Source organism: Porites lutea, chromosome 8 (assembly GCF_958299795.1).
Source record: "Porites lutea chromosome 8, jaPorLute2.1, whole genome shotgun sequence".
Classification (NCBI taxonomy): Eukaryota; Metazoa; Cnidaria; class Anthozoa; order Scleractinia; family Poritidae; genus Porites; species Porites lutea.
Window position 1 is genome coordinate 14,193,070 of NC_133208.1, and position 26,402 is coordinate 14,219,471.

Here is a 26,402-nt window from a genome sequence, read left to right on the forward strand (position 1 = left end):
ACTAGCTCTTCTTCCATATTTCCATATGAATTTTTTGTTAGTTAGTTTGTTAGTTTGTTTGTTTATGTTTTGAATTTAACATAACGAACGTAGGGCATTTTTCTCTTTTCTGATCTGAAACCAACTAATGTTGCAGCTCTCGTTAGTTGCTGATCTCTCAATAACGTTAAAAAACCCTCAGCATGCATAATTATACAGTTCAATATTCAACATTGCTTGATACACATTTGTTGAACAACAGCTCAAACATTTGTTGATCAGCAAACTGGCTTTAGGCAGCCTTGAAACAAAGATTGCTCTCTCTGCCGTTTGTTTTAGGACAAATTCGATAACCTGACTGGTGAGAATCTGAAAGGAAAGGTGGTTGTTAAGGTAACGACACCATCAGAAGGCATCGACGAGATCCCTGCTCTGACTGGAAATGTGTACTCCTTGGAAGTACCCCTGGTTAAGGGCGTGGCTACAGTACAGAACCTCCTTATTCAAGAGAACACTGCGGGCAAAGACGGACAGGAATACCTGCTGAACTTCCATACTCAAATTCCTCCTAATTCTTCGCCTCATCCTATTCCCGTGTTTACATTGGCATTCTTGTTTTACAATGGCAAGTACTCTTCAGTTTCATGTAGTGCTGACTTTCTTCTTCATGATTAACTTAAAGGATATTGTTTGTTGTGTGACCTTTTTTGTTTTGAAATAGCAAATACACCGCGATTTTCTGTAGTGCTAATTTTCCTCTCTGTTATAAATATTAGCGCAAATTAACGAGTGCTCGTTCTTTCTGCGACCTTTTTTTGTTTTACAATGGCAAGTACACCAGCCTGCGTAACAGGCGCTTGAAAGTAGTGAGCGAAAGAGAGAACAGGCGCGCACGAGAAGGAGACACGCGAACCCCTTGCGTGTCTCCTTCTCGCGCGCCCGTTTTTTCTTGTGCCCACTACTTCCAAGCGCCTACTACGCAGGCTACAAGTACACAGAACTGCTAAATTTCCTCTTCATGATTAACTTAAAAAGTAAAATTCTTGTTCTTTGTTGAACCTTTTGTTTTAGACTGGCAAGTACACTACGGTTGTTTTATAACGAAGTGCTTAATTTCCTCTCATTTTTTAACGTTTGACTTCTACTTTTAGGCAGGGTTTTAACTAACACAACATATCACATAAACAGTACTTGACTATTTTGGTTTTAGATGTAAGGAAACAGCAACAGATGGCTCAGCTGACGAAAGAAAGAGATCACTTATTTGAGACGATACGCACATACCGGCTCCTTTTCGAAACTACGCGACAACTCATTAACGAAATGCAAGGTTGGTAGCTAATTTTTGGTTCTTTGCAGTCGACCACATTAACGTTCGTCCACAGAGGTGGCGAGGGGAGTGAGACACAAAAATCTGGTCCCAAGAATGACTAACATCAGTTTTCTCCTAACAATAACACTGCATCATCAAGAGAAAAGGTTATGAGAAATGATAAAATGATCACCAAACGGAAATGCTTTGATCATTTATCAAATTCTCTTAACTAATTCTGTACGGAAATATATGGAGATCAGTCTGGAGAATTCTTATGTGGCTATTGGGACTTAAAAGATTAGTTATGAAGTCAATGTTCCTCCATAAAAAGATTCAAGACCCATCAAGTGCTAGTGCATCGTCAGAGCGAATTTAAACGTACTTGATAACACCAAGCTTTTGTGTCGCAACCTAAGAAGTGAGCTAATAGCGGAAGCCAAATAAACTTTTTGACTATTCTATTCCACAGCCATGTTAAGGTATATTTATGTATGTATTTATTTATTCGATTGCCTTGTGGCGATGATTTTCTAGACAGCAGCAGTGACCTCAGTGATATATGTAACTAATCGATCTCAAGTTTTAGGCCCTGTTTGCAAGGAGGGAGGGTAACCCTGGTGCCAGGGTTACCCTAGCAAGAGGGTTACCCTAGCACTCGCATATTTCTTCTTTTTTTTCACACGACGTGTTTACAAGGCAGGTAGGGTTACCCAAGTGCTAAGGTAACCCTACCTGAGTTCTACGGTTACCGTGGCAGGAGGGTTACCATACCTGTCTTGTAAACGCTCAGCTAGGGACAACTCGCCTACCCGGGTCAACTTGAACGGTATTATCCAATTTCTGTGCTTAATTATAAACATCTGAAAAATAAAAAGTTATATTCTGTCTATGATGATAATATCATCATAGACGTGAATTTAAGGTGTTTTCCTTAAAGAACTTCAAGATTATTTCAAATTTTGGACCGTTTCAAAGAATATCACGCATGACGAAACACGTTAGCAAAGCTGGTAAAGTTGACCCGGGTGGTAGGGTAACCCTACGTGTGAAATTTGCTTCTAAACCAGAGCTAACTTTAACCCGCTTGTTAGGGTAACCCTAGCACAAGGGTAACCCTCTCTCTCTTTGTAAGCAAGCCCTAAGTTGGTGGATATCTTTGGTGCTGTATATGCTGTAATGGTTAAACCAGTTTTTGTTTATTTTATTATGCATGCGAGGGTTTAAGATTTGAACAACCAATTTTATAATTGAGTCATAACCTTTAATTTTTGTCCACTGCAGTGTCAGTGCATGAAGCGTCTTTACAAGAACAGAAGCTGAGAGGGGAACTCAGAAAACAGAACATCCCTGCCAGCAGCTTAGCATCGGTAAGGAGTAATCCTGACACAGGATCGAGCTACCCTAATGGAGTAGTTAGAGTACCAAGCTCAAGTCCAGAGGTCGCTGGTTTCGGTTTAACCAGAGGTCCCCTCTTTTCCACAGAGGCCTAGCGGAGACTAGAAGGGGTAAAGCACGTAGTGAATGCTGGGAAGGGGAAGAGGAGAAGCGAGGTTTCCGCCATTTCTCTTTATCCTTCTTTCACACGACAACGCTTCCTAGTTATAAAAGTAATTATGGTCTTGTCGTCGGAGCTTTTGTAAAAATCAATTCGCACCATAGAATAGTATTGTTAAATATCCGTTTCATTTGAATGGTCACACTATAGCTCTGGGAGTGAAAGAGTTAATCACTAGAGAGCTTTAGATTTGAGGACGAGTACGAGTACGACTACGAGATTTAACATAAAGTTTTTGCGCTTGCTCTAAAAAAAGACACCCCGGAAAGCTTAATTTTACTTATTTTCACACCAAAAAAAATATTATGGTTATTTATACTGAAGGAAGTTAAGCCCTCTCTCCATAGCAAAATGATAAAACTTCTTACATTTGATAACTTGTTCCCGCCACTACGACATTCTCGCTAAAACTCGTACTGAAGTGACGACGGCTATCACGTTTTCCCGCCAAAATATCGCTGGTTCGCGCGCGAGCACTACCTAAGTACTGAGAAAATCCCGTACTCGTAGTCTTACTCGTCTCATAATCTAAAGCTCTTTAATCACTGCTTGCTTGTTCGTAGCCCACAGCTGTGACGACATTGATAGATGAAATGTCAAAAAAGAGAGATCAGATCGCTATTACTCCTCGCAGACAGTGTCTACTTCACCCTGGACCCCGTGGAGACTCTGGTATTCTGGGAAAGGTTTGTTCAGTTTACTTTTCGATGAGTTCACACTATGCTTTAGTCTGACAATTTTTGCCCTTTTTCTAAAGCCATAGCAAAGAGTGATTTTCAATAACCGTTATGCATGTTTATGTCAGACGAGTATATTTCACCACCCAGCCTCGTTTTGAAGTTGAAAAGTTGCCAAGTCGTGCATAAATGAATTCTCAAGGCAGAACAGTTGGAAATAATATTCACGCCCAAAGAGTGCAAATGCGAAGAATTTTGTTTACAAACGAGGCTTGGTGAAATTTGCTCGACTGACGTAATTATGCAACTTCAAATCTTAGTGAGAGCTCTGATCTCGGTAATGAAGACACTTGGCTCTATCTCGTCGGTATACTTTTGTTGCGTGTTAGCGCTAACGCTGTTCTCTGTTCCCCCTGCAGGTAGCTCATTTAGCTCAAGTGGTAGATGACGACGTTGCGCGAGTACTGTCGTGGCACATGGCATCCGATATGGACTGTGTCGTTACTCTCACGACAGAAAAGGTTTGTTCTTAGACTTTTAAAAAAGTCCTTTTCCGATTTAATATGGCGCGGGACGAAGGTCGACCACTCGCGACTTCGTTGTATGTTTGTTCGCTTGCTAAGAAACTTGTGCTGTCGAATTGTAGCAAGTCTAGTTTGTTCCCTAGACCTCGTGTTTTGCCTGCCGTGCTTTTCGCTCATCAAAAACTCTCTCTCCTTTTGGGTAGCTAGTATGTACATAAGTTATGCTGTTCCGCTCTATCCTATTCTACTGGACCTGTCGTTTTGTGCTCTGTATATATGGAGTAGGGTGTATTTTTTATTGCTGACAAGCGTTTGCGAGATAGCAATACTATTCTTTATGTAGCGAAAAAATTCAGTTTGTACTATTCTGTGTGTAGCGAAAAATGATTCAAATTGTGCTATTCTTTGTGTAGCATAGCCTGAAATTCATCCGATTGCTTCGAGTCGTTTTCTCCTCTCAACAACGTCTGAATCGACCGACCGTTAATGCCGTCCAGTGACGTCACTCACTACCCGAAAACCGGGTAGTGATTTTGATTGGTTGATTGTCTAAACATTCGCATAATTATGTATAATTATGAAAAATTTTAGCGGGATTGTCGCTTGATATTCAGCGAATCGCATCCCTAGCATTCTTTCGTTTAGTCCAAACATTTCGATAACCTTAATCTTTATCTTAAACAGCAACATTGCCCTTGTCTTCGAAACTGAAATGCTAAATTGAACTGCGAATGAAGAATCATTGCGGAGAGTAGGTAGGTTTTTCATTTAGAGCCGCTTTGTGGTTTCGGCGGCCGGTGATTTTGTTTACGCGAAGTTTTCTGAGATCAATGCTATAATTCGACCTTCTTGCTATTTTTACCGTCAAGTGTAATGATTCTGTTAGCTTTTCTTTCTTGTCTCCTTGTTTTTTTTTCTTCGTTAAGGACCAAATAGCTTCTTTTCAATTAAAGCAAATCATTGTGTTTTTGAAGTGTTCCGTGTGTGTTGTTTATTTCATTGGGTGATTACGACCGAGTTTGATTATAGAATTTAGTACAACCGGTTCAGAGTTGTACTGCATGCAGTTGATAGTTTGAACGTTAAACATGAATTACGATCGAAAAAAAATAAAGCAGTTCTGTATCATGCAGACATTTGCAAACGATATTTCTCGGTTTGCCACTTGAAAATCGTGTTTTACTTTTTGCATGAATTAAAGCAAAGGTCAAGGAGTAGTGACGTCACTGGACGGCATTAACGACCGGTCGATTCAGACGTTACTGAGGGAGTAATAACGACTCGAAGTAATCGGATGAAATTCAGGCTATGTGTAGCAAAAAATGATTCAAATTGTACTATTCTTTGTGTTGCGAAAAAATGCAGTTTGTGGTGTTCTTTTGTAGCGGCAAATTCAATTTTTGTCGAATGTAAGATCACCTGCAAACACACTTGGTCATGACTATCTTAGAGGTCTTCTTATTTGACGTAGTATATCTGCACTGCGCTCGAGCGAATGTTCAAGTTCCTGACAAACGGACAATCTTGCCTGTTTAAACTGTCGAATTCTTTTCCTTTTCGTCCGGTATTGATAAAATCAATTGACTTAAAGCTTCCGTGTTACCTCAGCAATGAACCGTAAATTAAGTATTTGCCTTACTGGTCGGAAGCACACTGATTTCATGAGCGAACATTTTGCATCAACGGGCAAAGTCAGCGACTCATATTTTGGTACAAAACTGTAAATTCCTCTGCTGCTTATTTCACAGTAATAATTATTACCATCTCACTTCCATGACCTTCACACAAGTCCTTTTGTAGCTCTCTAAATATCCAGTAACATTTATCTAGTTTTATGTCACTTTTTAACTCGTGGGTACGCGCGAGCGTACCACGAGTTATTGCAGGGACAGGGATATGCAAATGAGTCACTCGCTCACTCATAGTAGACGCACTTCGTAATTAATCGGGTCCGAACTCGAGAGCGCAAAGATCTATCGTTTCCAACGAAGCACGCGGTCACCGAAGTTCGGTGGGATCAAATTCCTAGCTGAGAGCGTGCATAGTGCGCTGCAGCACGGTTAGAGGATGGAGGTCTTACCAAATTTAAGACACGCAGGAATCTTTCAGATTAGTACGATTCAAGAGCCTTTGACTCGTCCAGGCGTTTAAGGTGATTCCCTAGTAATAGAACCTAACATAGATTGTAGATGAAACTTGGTACACTGATGTAACAAGTCAAGAAGATGATAAAAAAAGTAATAAAAAGTGGGGGTCACCGTGCTCGTTTTGACGTCACAATGCTGAGAAATACGGCTATTTTGGACCCTTTGTCAAAAACCGCGCGCAGCCCAAAACTAGACAAAAACGAGAGATTTTTTCGATGATGCATGTGGTATCGCACAGAATTTGACTTAATTGTATTGTTTATCCACTTACATACCAGAAAAATACCTTTTAATGCTCCTGTTTTTATTTTACGCTCCAAAGTAGAATTGAATTGGACACGCGCTATTCGACCCGTGATAGCTCAATCCGTACAATGTAGTAAAATTGCCAAAAAACTGAACATAGATTTGGGCCAATTTTTTTCTCATCGAAAGGAAGCACTGTCCTTATTAAAATCATGAAATAAAAAATGGGGGTCACCGTATTCGTTTTTGCGGTAGAGCTGCATAAAGTGCGCACCAAATGCATTTTCTCCGAGTTTTGAGAGAGAACTGGGGCGAGTTTCAAATAGAATGTATGTGAAAGGGGTAAGAAAGTATTAAAAAATCTGTTTTTACAGAATTTACATCGAGATATCACATTTAGGATACAATGTGATAAAGAAAGCGTTTAAATGAAAATCAAAGTGAGTAAGCACAACTTAAACATCCACTATCGAGGTTCTCCGTGAGGAAGTCGAACTCAGCAACACGCGTAGTGCAGGAGATGCGCAGTGCAAAACCAGGGAATCACCTTAACTTGACTAGAGAATGAGCATTTGCTCTTCGACTTCTTCAACTTCGACGCTTGCTTGATCTCCTGCCTTGTGTCAAGTGATAATGTGTTAGGTTATGTGAATGGATGAATGTATGGTAAATAAAGGCACTTCCATTCTTCTTCTTCTCCTGAAGGACTGCCTAAGATCACGGGAGAAAATGGATGTGATATAAAATAACAGCGGAAATCGGGATAAGGAAACATAAGCTTATGTTTTGCGTCCTACTTCGCAGAGGAGTTGTATCACGAGCTGTTTTGTATCGTATATGTTCTTTCATTGCCATGAAATGCGTTTACATTGTTTTTGACTGTCAATAACCCGGTTTCAATTAGCCTCATCAATCGGTTTCAATTAGCCTAATTTCATCCGATTACTTCGAGTCGTTTTTTCAATCGGTTAAATATGGCTCGATCGTTTGCCGGCGGAAGTCATGCATGGAAAAGGCATTAAATTTGAGACTTTTCGATAGATCATGTAACCTTCCTCGATGGCGTAGTGGTTAATGTAAAGTCCCGTCAACCCGGAGGTATCGAGTTCGTATCCTGCTACAGACTCTCTACTTCCCATCTTCCTTTTTTTTTTTCTTTTTTGTTTCGTTTTGTTTGCTTATTTGTTTTGCTGTTTCTTTTTTAATATATACCTAAATAAGTGTTGATAAAGTGCAATAAACAGCAAGAAAAGTATTGTGTTTCCAGAACAAGGATAGTATATTTATAATCTGAATTTCTATCATTTCCCACAATTTACTGTGGGAAAACCAGAGTTTATAACTATTTGATTATTTTCTATACAATGTACCCACGAGTTGACGATAGTCTTTCTTTGATTACTCTTTGAATAACACGGGTGACTGTATATTTTCAGGCAAAACAAGTGTATCGCGACTCTAATGGCCAGCAACAAGTGCTACCCTTGGATTCTATCTTCAGACTTAGTTTACCAGAATGGAATAGGTACAGACCAAATTAAACCCAGTTATCAAGGACGCTGTGTCTCTCAGGAGTTTTCAAACCCAAACCTGCTAAACAATTTTATACCGTGAATTCTCCATTAAGACCCCCCCCCCCCCCCCGCCCCCCTCTCAAATAAGCGCCCTCTCACTAATAAGCCTCTCCTTTTCAGGGAAAGAAATTTAATAAGCCCCCTTTTCTTTAATCCTCCATCCCCTCCCCTCCGCTTATTATTCTTCACTATTTTAATGATAGACTGTATTAATCTGTTACGACAGTAGAACGTCGTGTGGACTGATCCGGGATGGTTTATAAATTTACCAAATGAAAGTTCGGATTTGTTTTTGATCCTGGGCCGCATGACCTCCAACTTCTTGCACTAGAGCTTTTCCGCTTAGTATTCTAGTTCTTTATGGAGAACTGATACCATCGTTTCTACTAAATTAGATAAGCCGTCTACCCCATGTCTATTAAATCCCTCCCCCTCAAACGGGCTTGAAATTAATAAGCCCCCCGGGGGTCTCAATAGAGGATTTACGGTAAGTCGATTTTTAACATACACAAAATTGAGGGAGTGCTCAAGTAGTGCCGATCAAGCTTATAACATTTCCTGCCCAATTCTATGAGTTACTCTACTACATTAAAATGAACTATACTATTATCTGCAGGTTTAACCTGGCTTACACTCTCAGTTATTCGTGTAGTCAGTTGTGACGTCATATAATGGTGATCTATCTTTTGAATCTGTAGGCGAATTCATATAGAACCCTCTATTTCGGTAGGACCCTATGCGTGATTTTTCTTTCCTGAATTTGTGAAAATTAGTCTATTAACCCCCAGTGCATTAGAAAAAGTTAGCAATGCTTGCAGACACGTCAGCAGTGGCCTGTGAATATGCTAGTGAGTACGCTCAAGAATTTTCCAGTGGCTTTAGAATTTTAAGCCTGTAGCGTAGCTTAGCAATGAGTAGCCATTAATATTGACTGTTAATTTTAGAGCTCTTCCACATATACGAGGTCAGAACAGTTACAATCCGTCTGGTAACCCTGTGTACGCAAGAGATATGTTGATGTTTCCAACAGAGGCGGAAAATTGCAAGCTAGGTAATACGAATGTGTATGCAAGAGTACTTATTGTAGGGCCTGTATGACAATAGACCATTAGATAATCATTAGCCTGCTCTATGGTCACTAGTTTAAAAACAACTGTGGCCAACGCTCGAGAGGCGCCGGCGGAATCTCACGCGCGAGTGGCTACTAGATTGGCTCACTTTGATAAGTTCTTAAATGTAGAACTTCTCTAAGGCCAAGGTAATTTGCAGGTAAACAGCCATGCTTGAAAGCAAGCAGTGCTAAAGGACTTTGAATAGAAATAAATTTTCTGTTTTCGCTCACCCGTTGTCAAAGAGATACCCATTGGTGGAGCTCCGTGATTAGTTGCAACAAGCTATCGTAAACGGCAAGAATCAGTAACATGCTCCCCGCCCGCGTCCCCCAACTTAGCCGGACGACAGTTTCTCCAAACAGGCAGCTAAACATTGGCTAGTATAGGGTACAAATACGTTAATCCCAGGAAGCAGCACCCCTTAATGCACAACATCCACTTCCCGTTTGTTGACAGTTCCAGTGATTCCACGCTAAGAGGTAGAAATAACTTTGTCAAGATACATTGTTATGGGTTTAGGTTCCCACTTCTGTGTTCCGTGAACATCTACCAACGCTTGTTGGGTATCAGAGGTCTTTTTTTTTCCTCGCGTGCGGCGGGGTGCTTCGATGTCGGTAACAGAGCGAAGCCACGAGTCACCGTCACCAGAAATTGGGCAAGAAACGTCTCTGCTGTCCGGGGTATACAAAGTTCTTCGGGACTTTCAAACGTTTCCCTCAAACTCAATAACAAATAAATGTATCGAGAAAACAAACAAATTCGCTACCATGAATTGCGACACTTAAATCAAACACTCGAAAGAGTTTTTTTCATCTGGAATCCAAATAACCTTGCGTAGCCTCCCCGTATAAAAATTTGTTGAGTACGCCCCCGGGGTTTTCTGCATGTTTTTTGAAACTTTCCTCGGGTTTGATTCATTGCTTGTCTCATTGCAGTGTTCGGTATGTTACTGGGTGATACACTGATCCTAGATGACCTGGACTGTGCAAATAAATACAGACAACAGGTGAGTACACTTGTTGTTAATGCATGTCAAGGTGACGTTACATCGGACGATTTGCAGCAACGATTTTTAGCGCAAGTACAGCGTTGCAACATTGTTGCGACATTGATTCAAATGGTTGCAACATTGTTCCAACATTGCCGGCAATGCTGTTTTACGGCTGGCTATGTCATGTTGTTAATATTGCTAATTACGCTTCCTTGTGTGCAATGGAACTAAACGTAAGGGGAAAAATTTTGTTGTAAATGGCAAAATCACAGCTTCTCGTCAAATAAATGTCTCTCAAGCATTATATGAAACGTTAAATACGAGCAAAATGAACTTTGGAAACTGTTAGGCTGACAGTTTTTAAAAAATCGGCAATTGCAATCCGTTTTAGTCTTCCTCAGCTGAGTTTGTCCGCCCCTGCCTCTTTTTGTATTTGCTGTGCTATTAATGCTTTGTTTAAATGTTTTGAGCGGTTATTTTTATGTTTCACTCTATTTGGTGGCGGTTCCTATTGTTAGTGTTTTGATACATAATTCATGACACAGCTCCTTTAACATGAATGCACTTCTGAAGACATGACATCTTTACATTTAGCCTGTGTAGCTGGCGGGATTGTTATGCCCTATTCAAACGGAGCCGTCATTTCTACGTACTTATCCTAACCACAGAGCGTATGGCCTTAAGCTGGACAATGGCTCGGTCATTTTAAGGCCCTGAGAATTAGGCTCGGAGAGGGTTGAATCCACACCAGGCTCCAGTTTTTCAAAATGTGGCTACTGTCCAGTGGATAACTCAATTGGTTTCCCTTAAACCTATTCGCTAGACAGAGATTTATCCCGTAGATAGCGCTGTCCAACGTTTGAACGACGATGGGACGGGTTTTTCGAGCCTTCAACCTAATTCCAAAATTACAGACTATTGATTTACGCCTGACTATAGTGAACTTAACCAAGGACGTTTTAGAGCAACACACCAACCAGAAGGGCTGTTTTGCATCCTTGGGCAGCAATTTTTCCCAAATTTCTGGCAATTCGTCTCAGTAAGAGTAAAGATACCGTATTTATTCGATTAACCCGCCCTGGGCGCTTAGTAAATTTTTGCAATTTTCAGCAAGTCAAGTATGTTTATTTTGCAACAAACAATAAATGGTAATAACAAAACGCGAAGATGTAACAAAGTAAGGTTTCTGTAAAATACTCTGGGGAAAACTTCGTCTTCGGGGAAGTCTCTTATTAGTACTTATTCAAGTTCAATTTCAATCTCATTGTCACTCAAGTCAATAAGTGAATTTTCTGGTGCTGCCTCTTCGATGTCCGACATCGTGAAGTGGGGTGGGGGTGGGCTCCTATTCGAGGTGGGCACTCATTCGAGGTTGGGCGCTTATGCGAATAAATACGGGCTTAACAAGGCACATTTGTTAGCGTCAAGGTAATGAGAAAAGGTTTCACTTCCGGTTGACGTGCTACGTCCAGAAATGTCTTTGCTTAAGCTCTCTTGTGTATTGTTATGATGTAGGTTGTAAAGCACACTCATTGTCCTACGATTCTTACAAGAGGAGGAGATCGCATCAGAAGTAACGGTAAGTTATTTAGCCCATTAACCTTTAAGTGACTAGTGTTTAAGATTTCTCCTTATCCTTATACTGTTCAGTCAAACATGAATATCGATAACAAGCTGCTGGCAGGTGGCTTAATTTCACGTGATCTTGGAATGACGCAATGGTGAGGTAGAATTTCTTCTCATTCTTACACTGTTCAGTCAAACATAAATGCCGTGAGAAAATGCATATGATCAGCAAGTGAAAAAGGTCTTGAATACAGAGTTAATTCTCCTTGCAAGTAAGATATGCGTGAAGAAGGTTGTGGAGAATGTTTGTATTAATTTTAGGGTTTACAGGGTGGCACCAATCCCCGTGATACTGTTTCTTCTAGTGAGAATTTTAATCTTCATAGTTTTGCTCTCTTGCAAAGGTAAATTCGGCGGACTGCAGAACAAAGCTCCTCCTCTTGAGAGAATGCGCGGCGCAGTGTTCGCTGCGCCTCTTCCGCTGACATTCCATTCACTGACAACGCAGATTGGTGAGTGACAACTAAAGCTCTTCTCATTTTTCACCGCTAATGTATAACTCCAACATTGCTGCTAATGTTTTTCTTTATTCATTTTGTTGTCAGAACAACTACAAGCTTTTAAACAGGCCGTTATTAAACACACACAAGCCAAGGAAGAACTTTCGGTAAGCTTAAAGAAGCGCATCGCATTGGTGCCTTTGTTTATTCTTTTTTCCTTTCGTACACAAATCCACCTTGCTCTCAGTCTTCTCTTCTTGAGTGCGGATGAGAAGAGGAAGCTCTGCCTAAATCGCGTCGAGTCTTGTTTTAACCCTTTAAGTCCCAATAGTGATCAACATCAATTTTCTCCTAACTATATCCACATATTGTCAACAGATAAGGCTATGAGAATTAATAAAATGATCGCCAAAGGAAAGTGCCTTGATCATGTATTAAATTCTCGCAACTAATTCTTAAAGGAAGTGAATGGAGATCACTTTGGAGAATTTGTATGTGTATATTAATTGGGGCTTAGAGGGTTAGGGTCGGGTTCCTTGTTATCGTATAGGTGAGCGCGACCCTCATAACTTGAAGATTTGAATCCGCTTTCACTATCTTTCCGTTCGGCTCGCGGTTTATTTTCAAAACAAATTGTTGGCAACGGTTAGCTGATTTACGAATTTGTTCTTCGAGCATTTGGAGGAACTCTTTCTCTATTTCCTTTCTCTAACAGCTGCAGCTACAGCACGGACAAACGGAGGAGATGAAAATTAAACACCGGGAATGCAGAGAGGCTGAAACCCAGTTACGCATGATTGAGGAGCGTTTGGGCATGACTCCGACTCAGTACAATATGCCTCCCAGTCCGGCCACTATGCTGCTGACAGAAATCAACACTCCACCTACCAGAACAGCCACCTCGCGTCGCTCCAGCGCACGAGCTGCGGCTGCGGCTACCGCTTCTCCGACCTTATCGACTCCGGTCGTAAATGGTACGAGCAACGCATCGGGAAACACAACTTCTCCGCGAACGAGGCGAGGTGCTGCAATCTCCCCTGAAGATGTAAGAACCAGTAAACGAACGCGCCGATGAAAAGAATGCAGCTTAAAATAGTTATGCTGGAGGTTGGCACTACTTTAAACATACCGCAGTGGATTTACAGTCAAAACCTTAAAGAACTTGCAAACATGATTTTGTGGTACCGATTATTTCTTAAACGAGGAAAGCCCGCCATGGATGGTACTTCGCTATATTAAGCCATGCTTTAAAACCTGGTCTTCGTGCTCATTTAGGTTTACGGCTTTCTTTGTAAAAGATCTACAGACTGAATTTACTGTACCTCTGAAGACTATGAGGAGATTCCATTTCTTTACAGGTTGTAACAATTTTTCACTTTGCTACTGTATCTATTTTTTCACACCCTCCTTCTAGAAGTTTATCATTATACGTGCTTTTGAAATTTACTTTGAGAACTTAGCGTAAAATTGATATTGTGCTCTGATTCCCTTTCATACCGGATTATCTCCCGAAACTAAACCAAAAGTGGAGCCGACGTTTTTCAAGTTTACTCCATCTTCTTCAGTCTTGACTATTCACGTCTTATCTTAGGTTGAAGAGGATACTTGATGTCTTTGGTTTATCTCTTGGTTGTTGCTAAAAATTGCCTAAAATTGCATGACATTGCGCTTTTATATTAGAGACCTTAAGATCGAAGTTTTTTGGCATTGCCGCGGCGGTAACGGCGAACGTCAAGAATTCACGTGACCAGTGCCCTGCCGTCGGAATTTGGGTTTGAGGTTCACATTTCTATAGCATGAGCACACTCAAGGGTTATAATAAGTGATTTACTGCAAGAGTTTTGCACCCCAAAACATCCCAATCCTGCGTTTGAGAGGAAATACTATACTTTTTGGAACTCTTTCGCTTATTAATTATCCAATTCGTTTTGATAGGAGCGTATTTTTGAAGACAATTTCTGAGCTAAAATAGTTTGCCGTTTGCAGTAAGGTAGCCAAACCTCCATCTTAAGGTCTCTATTCTTAATTTCAATTTGACTGAAATTCAGTTCAGTAGTCTTACTTAACCTTACTACATCCTACACGCCACTAATTTATCTTCGTGTTAAAAGGTATTACGGTATTAAAAGGTACTTTTTACCTCAAAGTACAGTATGAGATTAGTGGCAAGTGAATGTTGAGAAATTGTCCGTTTTGTGTTAACGCGTGGAACTGGTTAGGTGCTGTGTTGAATGACAATTGCCGTTTTCTCACTGGAGACGGATTATCCGTCTGAGACGAATTATCCGTTGGATAATTCGCGTCGGACAGATAATACGTCGTAATTTGAAAATGGAACGGTCTTAATTTTGCATGGACAATCCGCCTGACTTTATCCATCTGTTTTTCCGTCAATTTTGACGGATTTTGTAGATGGATTCTCCGTTTCAGACGAATAATCCGTCTCAAGTGTAAAAAAGGCCGTTGTTCAATTTGGACGGATAATTCGTCTGACTTTATCCGTCTTTTTAGACGGATTATAGACGGACTATTCGTCTCGAATTCACACTAGACGGATAAACTCATCCCATTTTTTTCTGCCCACCCCCGTCCCTAGTGTCTTCTCGCTTTCCAAAAGACACTGGGACGAAGTTGGTTTTTTTTTTCCTGAAAAGCCTGGCACTAGAAAGGGTGCGTTGCATCGTGGGATTCGTAGAACAAAAAGTTTAAAGCGCTCACGCCCCGGGAGGTACTGTGGAAATTCTTAGTGGGGGTGTGCCGCCCCGTTCTCGAAATCCTAATCCTATATTAGACCTAAAAATGTCATTTTTCATTCAGCCCCGTTTTCAGATCTGACCTCTAAAATACCTATCCGTTTTCACACCTGGCCTCTAAGAAATCATGTCATCAAAAACGATTTAAAATCCATGTCGAATTCATTCTTACTCATTTGGAGTTGAAACAGAAAATACGTTCATACACTCCCGCAGTTTCCTCGAAAATCATACCCGACCCCAGACCAAAATGGGCACACAAGGAAAAGCGCACCCTTTGTATTATTTTCACATGTTTCATAATACTACTTGTTTGTCCCCGCATCTCTTTCCTCCCCCAACCAAAATTGTGTAAGCGTAAGCAATGTCTTCAATTTTTCTTGCGACGATTGTAATACCCAGGAGAAATTAAAAAAAGGCTATGCAAAATTTGGGCAAGGGTGTTTGTTTGTTTGTTTGTTTTTTTTTTCTCATGGACTGAGTCTCGAGGTCAATAAATTTCGTAACGGGAAAGATAGGTAGTCAATCAGAAAACAGTGTTTACTTCAGCTCACCAACTCGCGCGAAAGCTGCATATGATAATGTAATCGGATTTACAGGTTTCTTTTGTGGGATACCGTAAAATTGCGAAAATAAGCCCCTTCATGTATAATACCCCGGCCAAATATAAGCCCCCAAAACTCGTAACGCAGAAAACTCTCCGTTAAATCGCCTCTCCAAACATAAACCCCTGGGGGCTTGTACTTGGAAAATTGCCCTCAAATACAAAGTAAAACCATAGTTAATTGAGTAGAATGGTTATGAAACCCGTCAGACTCCTTTGTTATATGTTTTTGTGGACCTGGAAGTGCACAACGTTCAAAAGAATTCCTATCATTTTGATTGTACTGACCAATAAAAACGTTGCATTAATTTATTCCGTAGCAATTTGCCAACAGAAAACAAAGGATTGTGCACTTTCAGGGTGCTTCCAACATAAACTGCAGCACTGTTGTTTTTATCATTGATGTTTGCCGCTTTTCATAACCAGTCTCCTCTAATAACTATGGTAAAACACAGCAAAAAAGGGTAAATTTAGTTCCAACTATAAGGCTAACCCAATGGATTTCGAAACGCAAATTTCCCTCCGTAGATAAGCCCCTCCAAAAATAAGCCCCTCAAAAAGGGTCTTTGAAAAATATAAGCGTCGGGGCTTATTTTCGGAATTTTACGGAATGATTAGGCGTATGTGTGACCTTAGGATTGTGCACTGTTCACGTTGTGATCTTCGACCGTGCTCGTGATATTATAGTGCGCGCCTCTCACTCGACTGTTTATGAACCAAACACGAACGCTTCAGCAAGTAACAACAGGATATTGTGTTCCCTTCAATTTTTTCTGACGTGGAATTAAAAAAGGACAAGTAACAGGTATGATAATCAGTACGTAATCGCCTTTCATTTTTCGGAGAAGTTAAGAAATTTTTGCTCTACTGTTAGCGTTTTAGAACTGAAGCATATGTACCTTCTCCACCTTTATAATTCTTCTCACATTTATTTGGTTTCAGTTTTTTGAATCTACTATTTAACGGTAAAACTTCCTTGTTTATTGCAGCAGTTCTTAGTGACTAGGTCTAATCACAGCAAACAACGTCGGCGCTAATTTCCCAGAGTATCACTGCTTATCATGGAAAGGACATGAGATAATTTAGAGAGTATAGCCGATGATCCCTAAACGAAATAGTCATCAGTTTTTTAAGAGCCACATGCAATGTCGACAACCGGGTGGAAATATACATTATCAGGGAAAGAAATGTAAAGAATATCACCTTTCACAGCAGATTTGTTTTTAACGTTTTTCTCCAGCTGCTAATTAGTAATTGGTTAAAACTAATTTCTAGGGGATTTTAGCTACTGTAGGGGTAGAACATACAACTATTTCGAGAAAGGTCGGGAAAATGTGCACCCGACAATCCCGAAAAGTAATATGGCATATGATCGTACACTGTTTCTGACGACTTTAGCTGTCGAACCTACCTTTGTTGCTTTCCTTTAGCACTCGCAAACACATTTTCATGGCCTTTCGTGCCAATTCTTTCAAATTTCTTTGAAGAACAGTGAACTCAAAACCACCCACAATGCCTTTCGGGATTGTCGCGTACACGTTTTTCTACAACCTTTCTCGAAATAGCTGTATATAGAGGTGCCCTTTTGATTAATCCCTTCCTCTCTGCTACTATCTACCAAACATTGAACTTGGACACCAACAACTGTTTCTTTTTATCGCACAGAAAATAAGTGCTCTAGACAAATTGCTCCAAGTGACGGAAGCATTTGATGATGGTGTGGGATATAAGGTTTGTTAACGGGTATCAAGAGGCAACAATTTAGCCTCACTACCCTCTGTCCATGATTGCTTTCCCTCCCCCTCCCCCGGATCATTAAATTGGTACATGATTTTTATCATTAGCTTAAAATGAGAAGTCGATGTTATCGATTTGTTGTCCTTTACCTTAAGTAATTTCTGATGGCGAAGAAGCCTGCGAAAGCAGAGGCCTTTTTCTGCTTTGCTCTACACACCGAGAAAACAGTTTTCTATTAAAGCGTGTGAAACTACGGGGGCGAAACCTAAGGCCGAAAAAGGCGTCTGCGCTCGCAGGCTTATGGCGGACGGGCCAGTTTGGAATTATCAAAATCCACTTCAAAGGGAATAAAACGAAATAAATGGAATATTCTTTTCTCCTTTTAATCATTTCAATCAGATCCTTTTGGTAGTACCGTAAAATTCCGAAAACAAGCCCGGGCGGGGCTTATATTTTTCGAAGGTCCTTTTTGAGGGGCTTATTTTTGGAGGACTGAGCTTATATTCGGAGGGGCTTATATGCGGAGGGAAGTTCTCGTTTCAAAGTCGGCTAGGCTTATACATGGAGGGAAATTTGAGTCTCAAAATCGGTTGGGCTGACTTATAGTTGGTAGGACTGAATTTATGTCAGTAATTTGCAGAAAGGTTTTACTGAAACTCGCCTTGAGGACGTAGACCTTTGTAAAACGCAGCCATGCAATGCAAGTACTTTGTCTACATGGACCAAGGAAATCCAAGCCAAAAGTGAAGAATGAACTATGTAAACAGCAATTTCTGACTACAGTCATTTGGCACACGCAAGAATTCTTAGGCAAATACAAAAATTTATGTGTTACTGTACAGTTCTGCCTTGTTTTATTTTGAATTTGAGGGCAATTTCCAAGTACAAGCCCCCGAGGGCTTATATTCGGAGGGTCGATTTAACGGAGGAATTTTTGCGTTACGAGTTTAGGGGGCTTATACATGGAGGGGCTTATTTTCGGAATTTTACGGTATTTAATTTGTACAACCATTTGAGAATATTACAAAAATTTACAGAGAAGGATACAAACAATCTGAACAATTCGTCAAGAATAAAATCTGGCTTTTTAGAGGATAGAGCATAACTAGCATATCCAATCACCGTACAGATAAGAATTCGAAAGTATTATCAGCTACCGTAAAATTCCGAAAATAAGCCCCAGAGCTTATATTTTTCAAAGGCCCTTTTTGAGCGGTTTATTTTTGGAGGGGCTTATACTGCAGTCGGAGGGGCTTATCTACGGAGGGAAATTTGCGTTTCAAAATCGATTGGGCTAACCTTACATAGTTGGAAGTAAATTTACCGTTTTTGCTTTGTTTTAGTTTGTATCTGAGGGCAATTTTCCAAGTACAAGCCCCCGGGGGCTTATATTTGGAGGGGCGATTTAACGGAGGGTTTTTTGCGTTACCGGTTTGGGGGGCTTATATTTGGAGGGGCTTATTTTCGGAATTTTACGGTAGTTATTACCCTTCGAGCAAAAAGATTCTTACTCAGTCCTACTTTTTTTGTCAACAATATAATATTGAATTGTATTCTTACAACATTTTTTCTCAGCCAAAAGACATGAAGTTCGTATTGGCCATGTCCTTGGTGTCTATGTGCCTCGTTCTGGTTTCCGCTCGCTTCATTCGTCGCAGAGAAACAATTGAAAAACTGGTTGAGTTCAAGGTCGCCGTTCCTCTTTTGCTAAAGTCGTGGCAGCAGGGATGTACCCCATTGGGTCAACCGTGCGATTCGTTAATGGATTGCTGTTCTCTCTACTGCCTTTTTGGGAAATGTTCAGAGCCTTTCGCTGGTGCCTTGAGGAAGTAGTCTAATACTGACGTAACATAAAGACTTACTGATCTACTTGTAGACTGTCCTTGACTTCAAAACTTCGAAAAAGTACTGTATTGTTAACTGTCTAAGTTTAATTAGCGATAACAGTATTCCGCGCGCATTTATCTTAACTCAAATTCATAAAAATTGGAATTCGAGAGCTACCTTTGTTTGCCGTGGATAACTATACTGCCACGTATATGGCAAGACTATAAAGGATATAGTTGTGTTTTTATTCTTTCACCAAAAAAACGGTGATAATGTATATGCTGTGCAGCATAAATCAAAAGGTTACACGACTCTGACTATTTCTTCCATTCTGTGTCAGATTTCATGATTAAAAACCTTCAGTAATTACGTCTCCAAATAGGATGTCTGCTTGTAGGTTTTCCTTAATCTAGAAATTTTACATTTCAATATGGATGCCTTTTTTCCCCACTGAGTCCTTATCTTTATCCCGGCTATAAACTTAGCGAGCAGGCTCCAACCTTCTTCCTCTGATCCAAGAGTAAAATTTTAAATTTACTCAAACCTATCTAGAAGGATATCAGCTAAGAATTATCAAGTAAGAATTTCTGTTTTAGAAACCTTGAAGTGGACGGCAAAGTGATTGATGATCCTAGTGAACTTCTTGAGCAATTTAACACTCATTTCTCAAAAATCGCCGATAGACTTAGAGAAAAACCAGATTTAAATAATGACTTACCCAGATTGACTAATTTTGTCAACTCCAGAAAAGATCATGATGTTGTTTTCACTCTTCGGGATATTACTGTTTGTCAAGTTCTTAGTATTCTGAAGAGAGTTGAGTTGAGTTGACCGACTTCGTTTGGCTGCACCAGTTATCGCGCTGAGTATTGCAGGGATGTTGAACTACTCATTCTCAATTGGAACTTTTCCTCAACGTTGGAAACCCGCTAAAGTTACCCCTTTGTTCAAAAAAGGTGATGCAAGCAACCCATCTAATTATCGTCCAATTTATGTCCTTACAGTCATATCTGTTAAAAATTATTGAACGTTACGTCGACGATTCTTTGTATGACTTTTTTTTGAGTGAACGACTTGATTTACTACCTCGTCCCCAGGGCTTTTCCCTAGAAATAATGGGAGGTTGCTTGATTTATTTAGACAGTCTAGTTTTCGTAAGCACCATAGTTCTGAGACTGCGCTGTTTAAAAATGAAAGTTGATGAGCTCTTACTAAATTTGGACAACAACAGAGTGAGTGGAGTACTACTTGTTGACTACTGTAAAGCGTTCGACATGGTCGACCAAAATTTATTATTGGCTGAAATTAGAGGCTTATGGCTTTACCAACATAGCATATAATTGGTGTCAGTCTTATCTCTCTGCTAGACGTCAGCTGGTCTGCATTGATGGCAAGGAATCGTCTTTGGAGTGTGTAAACCATGTAGTACCACAAAGATCTATTTTGGGTCCTCTTTTCTTCATTTTATTTATCAAGGATTTGCCACTTTATATTACAGCTCAGGGGAGAGGTTCCATCAACCTTCCCCCCTCCCCTACCCCTTGTACCACGGTGAAGGTATGACTTTGCGTGTGTACGCCGGCCCGAGGGTTCAGTGCGCGTTTAGTTCGCAATATATAGCATTACGTTTGCTTTGATTTGCCTGCATATTGAAGTCAGACTTTGAGCTACTATCACGCTCATGATAAGGTCGCGCTTCTCTTATCTGGTCTCAAGGCTACATTACTCCACGTGTAAAAGTAAACAAAAACAAGCAAACAGAAGCATTATGTTCTTTATCTTTGAGTTCCTATGTCTTAGTTATTTCATTTCTTTTGTTTTTTGTTTTTATTCTTCTGATAGTTTTTTGTTTTGGAATTGTTTTAAAGTGGTTCATTCGTTTCTTATATTCTCTTTTAGCTTTGTCGGAGCAATTGATATACAGTACATGTAGGCCACGTGCGTCTACTATTGATCGAAACTACTGTAAAGCTCTGAGACACAATAATTCAGAGGTTGATGAGCCCATAACCCGGAGCAAGCAACTTCCATTCGCTCGTGCCACGGCGTTTTCACGGGCCAGTTTATTTTTAGAACGGTTTTTAGCGCGAATTTTGAATATCTTTTAAAGTTCCCAAACCAGTCAACAAAACCTACAGCCCTAAAAATGATATTTTTTGCCTTTTAATGACGTTTAGTTTTTCTTTTTGATATCTTTTACTTCGAATGCGCATATAGTCATGGTAGAGATTCTCTTTTCGCGGGAAAAAGTGCCCTAAAATGTGTCTAAAAATAAACTGGTCCGTAAAAACGCCGTGACAAAGGCCTAGTATGGGAGTACTACATATATGCTGTGTGTATCAGGCAGTCAACTGATGAAACATCCAGCACTAAAACACAGTCACACACCCTTGGGCCACGAAATGGCCCAATAGTACCTTTATGAAGCTGAAAGTGACTCAAACAAGGTATAGGGGGGATATATGGCGTACAAATCGGTAACAGTCACTGCGCTCATCTAATTAACGAAAAAGAGAACCGGGGGTTACTCTGCCCTTGGAACCAAAACATCTTATGTCTGTAATCGTAAAGGTCAAATCATACAGTCTTGGTGCTTTATAAACAAAAAATGAAGGCTGATAAAGATTAATCAGATTCAAACATTCTGTTATTTACCCAATCAGATGAAAAACAGTTGTAACCTAGGTCGAGGATGGCGGATGGGGGGAGGGGGGTGATGACCAATTAAAACTGAAAACTTGCAGCATCGGAAATGATTTAAAAAGCCTCAGCGAAGGGACAGGAAGAAGTGGCTTGTGGTTTCCTAATCAAACATTGACCTCGGAGGTCCTTGTTCAAGGGGAAGAGTTTTTTCAGAAAGGTTTTTCACGTCGTTGACATCAACAATCACAGGAAAACTTCAGTCTCCTTTTCTTTATATTTAATACAATATAATAAGGCTGAAAGTTACATCAGAAACCGAACACTGTACCACGCAGGTTAGCTACAAGCAGTTGATGTAATCGAGTCGATTAGAGAGATTAAGATTCACGTTTACGCCAAACGGCAAACGTGAATTTGTACCACGTGACCACGTTTTCCCCTTATTTTTCGTTTACTGTTTATTGCTTCTACACAAAAATAAGTAGTTTTATGCCAGTTTTATCCAAAAGAATCGTTCTGGACTGTTTTTATCTGCTTATTTTCTATTTTGATAAATTCTCAACTGACGTTTGCCGTTTGCCGTTTGCCGTTTGCCGTATGCCGTAAACGTGAATCTTAATCTCTCTATGTAAATCTACTAATGAATAACCATGGCCGTGCTATACGTCATTTGCCTGGAAAACACTCCACCTTCAGGTGGCTAAAAATTCGTTAGATTCCCGCTAGAATAATCTTAGCTTAAAAGATTGAGGTACATATAACTTCTTAGCGCCTAACCACAAAACGATGCTGAACAAGTGCTCTGGAACTGATCTCTTTGATCAATGTACAGCCTTACTTTTACAAAAAATTAAGTTCTCCAGTCAATAAAACATTAAAAAAGCGTATCACTGTTATTAAAAATTGAACTATCTGAACCACAGTTCGGGTACTTATATAAGATAACAACAATATTATAAGATGGTCCTGAAGGGGGGTATATCAAATCCCAGTTCCCAACCTAAGTTTGGTCCAAATCCCATTCCCAGTGGTTGTTTGCCGGAAACTGATGGCATGCACATAATAAATGAAAAGCTGCACTGATTGACACCGTCTGGATACAGGTATATCAGTTCATCTGGAAAGAAAAAATCTCTCATTCTACTGGACAAGTCAAAAATCTTTCTCTTCCAACTCTTGTTGGCATAACTATATTAAAAATACTTCTCTCAATCTCACTTTCAACATCTTCATCCGACTCACGCACTATCTCTACTTCGCCGCGTTAGAAGTAGTTGTCACGCTTCAGTCGAAATCAGTTAAAGATTATAGTTTGCAATTTTCTGTGCGGGTTACCGCATTGTTTGCTGAACTCAAACATTTCGATGACCATAATTGTGCAACGTGCGGGAAACACTTTTTAAATCAGATGCCATTTTGATCTTTCTCAAATGGGCATGTCATTTCAGCGACAACAAACCACTGAACAGGGAAGCTGACAGAACTTCATTTATGCATTGCTACACTTTGGTTTACTGATGCGTGATTGGATTTGTCCATTTCCAAAAGTAGGCTTATTTGTGCAAAATTGTGTCAAATAATTGAGTCCAAGTCCTCTAAAGAAGAGAAACCACAATGCCATTTTCAAAATTGTTCATGCCTCTCCCAGTGCAGTTTATCCCATTTTCCCACTCCAAAAAAAGTAAAATCCCAGTTCCTGTTTTACCCCTTCAGGACCCTCTTATAACTGTTATGTCACTCAAGGAATAGTAAGTTACAGTTTTAACTAAAATGGTATTTACTAACTTACTAATCAGGCGCACCCAACGACAGCTTTATCACGAAAATCAGCTCTGAAATTTCTCTTTATAGGCTTCCTGGGGAGTTTTAAAAGCAATATAAATGAATAATTCGCATCGCTATAAAAATGTTAGGCATACTAGAGAGCTTCGAACAGACATTTCCTAGAAAACGGTCGTTGGGTGCCCCTGACTAACCTGTTGCGATGCGCTATAGTTTGGAGACGCTTCCGTTTATAACGCGTTCTGGCCTTCCATCCAACGTCATCCACTAGGCCAAAATTTAGCCTTTGAAGTTCGTGAATGTATTATCCTTTGACAAAAACGCAAATTCATTTGTCTGGACGTAGTAAATTTTCCGTCAATTTGCCAATTTCCTTAGTTGTTACGCAAACAAAATGTTACACTAAGCACAACAAGCTAAGGTATAAAAAATCATTTAGGAAACTGATTTTAACAGTTTCAGGGTAAACTCCCAATAGTTAACGCTAAAAAAAAACTAAATTTTGCGCAAGATATTTTTAGCAATATGTAAAGTATAAGAATATATAGCAAAATCAACGGTCCAAAATTGTAGATATTTTATGCTCTATAGATTTGTTCTAACGCAATGATTAACCGAAGGAACACGTGCGTAAGTGAAAGTACCATTTGAGAAACGTATTTCAACATCATCAAAGGAAGTAAAATTTCTCTATCAGCTAATGCTGCTGCGCTGCAATAGTTTTAGGCAGTAAAAAAGTATAATATTCATTTTCTACGGTTACACGAAACCTTTTTTCCTCAGGTAAAATAGACTTTGATATCATAATGTTCCTTTGATTCAGCAGTACTCTTTCTTTGACATCTCCCTGCAATCAGCACGGCCCCTGTAAATAAAGTAACAATTGATTAATTAATACGCTTGAACAGCGAAATCACGGCCTCAATACTACTCGTTCTATAGAGGTTTTAAGACAAAAAGCCTTAGATTACAGGATAGTAAGGATAAGACGAATGTAAAATCAAAGTTGGGCAGGAGCTCAAAACCTTTCATTACTTTACAACAAGAGAGTACGTTAGAGCTACTTGTATTATCTAGCTATATGGTGTATACACAAAAATGGGTTTCTAGAAACATTTTTTGGTCTATTTTCTACCTATTTAACCTGCTTTTCTGCTCATAACAAATCATAAAATAAAGGTTTTAACTCTTTTTCACAAATATGACATTTCTCTTTGGAATAGGATAAAATGATGACTTAATGGTAGTTCAAACTAAAATGTTGAGGCAAAAACTAAGAATTCTCAACGCACAATCCAGAGCCAGTATGTCACGGCAACAGCCATTTACAGTGAATGCTGATTTTGCACTTAATTATATGATTATTGAAAGGTCTCTATAGTGTTCAACAAACGTTTTTAAACAATTTTGTATTACAGAAATGAAATCTGATTACGTAAATCCAGAATGATTGTACACCAACGAACCATCCATATTATTTTCTTGTCAATATTATTCACCCTGTCTTGCTTTTACTGCTTATTTGTATTTAATTTTGTCAATTCCTTTACATTTTAATTTGAAGACAATAAAACCTTAAACCTTATTTGAACAAAAGAAAAGCCTGTACTTACAGCTTTCTCAACGGTTTACATCAAATTCAATCGTGACGTCATCGCCAATCAGCACAAATGGAGCCCAGTACTTTGGGGCGGAAAAGTCGTCCGAATCTCGAAGGCATTTCATGGCCTTCTGTAGAGCAGTACTGGCACTTTCTCCAACTCTCAGGTGTTGGTAGAAACATTTCATAAACACCATCGTGGCTTCATCATCAATTGCCCAGAGTGAAGCCAGCACAGAACGAGCACCGGCAAACAAGAAAGCCCTCGCCATACCGACCACACCCTCAGACGAGACCTCTCCTTGACCACTATGGCAGCAACTAAGAACAACTAGCCTCGCTGTCAGCTTAATGGCCTGTAAATCAGACATTTTCAACATGTAGTCCTCTTCCGTAGGGATACGAGTCTTGGATTGCCACCCGGGGTTGGGAGCCAAAGCAATTTCACCAGCTTCCTTTCCTCCGTGTGCTGCAATGTGAATCAAAGCGACTGAATCTATTCTCCGAAGCACCTCTTCTTTGGTTGCAGCTTCTCCTGTGAGTGGTTGGCTGTTAAGAAGTTTTCCAATCATCTCGACTTCTTTTTTTGCGAACTCCAGCTGATCATAAATGGGTTTATCCCTTTTATTTGTAACTTTCTTCAAACATGGATCCCCAACAAGCAGGGCGCCAGTTTTACTGTGGTATTCACTTGAAGAATCTCTTATTATTTTCAAACTTGTCAGTGAGGGAATAATACGGATCCTTAAAGTTTCACTTAGGGCTGTCCAAGGAGCTAAACACAAAGCACCATCAGGGACTACAACCAGTTCATCGCCATCAAGTAAGTCTTCAATGGGACTAAAAACTATATCATGCAATGGCTGTAACCAGTCGATATTCTCTTGCGATGGAATCGATATTTTGTCATCTTCCTTAGTACTGGAAGTTGACTTATCGCGTAAAATATCAAGTGACCGATTCTCGCATCTAACATCTCTGCCAGCCCCAATTTTATTCAAAGAATCTTTCAAAAGTGCATCAAAGGGATCTTCGTGTGCACCTCCACTTTTTCGTATTGCTTTCCTAAAAATAGCGTCGGTTTTGTTTCTCAGTACCCACAAGCTTATTGTTTCTTTGTCCAATGCAATAAACAATGTCAAATCAGATATGTTCCTTGAAATGCATGCGAAATCTTCCTCAGTTTCATTTGAGATGGGCGAAAGGAATGTAAAGCCATACTTTATTTTCAAGGCATCTAGCAAAGCCCCTGCTCGTCCCCGTTCGGCCT

General features: G+C 40.0%; 1 protein-coding gene and 2 pseudogenes across 1 annotated transcript; 1 reads left to right on the plus strand and 2 right to left on the minus strand.

The window, feature by feature from the left end:
* The window catches only part of LOC140946578 (structural maintenance of chromosomes flexible hinge domain-containing protein 1-like), a 31,235-nt pseudogene extending 17,835 nt beyond the window's left edge, over nucleotides 1-13,400 (plus strand).
* LOC140945225 (uncharacterized) overlaps nucleotides 1-26,402 on the minus strand; it is a 156,220-nt pseudogene that overhangs the window by 127,717 nt on the left and 2,101 nt on the right.
* Nucleotides 22,328-25,820, minus strand: LOC140946810 (tetratricopeptide repeat protein 28-like). Its single transcript, XM_073395920.1, has 2 exons — nucleotides 25,146-25,820; nucleotides 22,328-24,397 (listed from the first exon to the last, which is right to left on the minus strand). The coding sequence occupies exon 1, from the start codon at nucleotides 25,702-25,704 to the stop codon at nucleotides 25,153-25,155; it is 552 nt and encodes a 183-aa protein (XP_073252021.1). The 5' UTR covers nucleotides 25,705-25,820; the 3' UTR covers nucleotides 22,328-24,397; nucleotides 25,146-25,152.

Bases quoted from the DNA above. Each gene is read 5' to 3' on its own strand.
- LOC140946810 (XM_073395920.1), bottom strand. From the start codon at position 25,704: ATGATTGGAAAACTTCTTAACAGCCAACCACTCACAGGAGAAGCTGCA.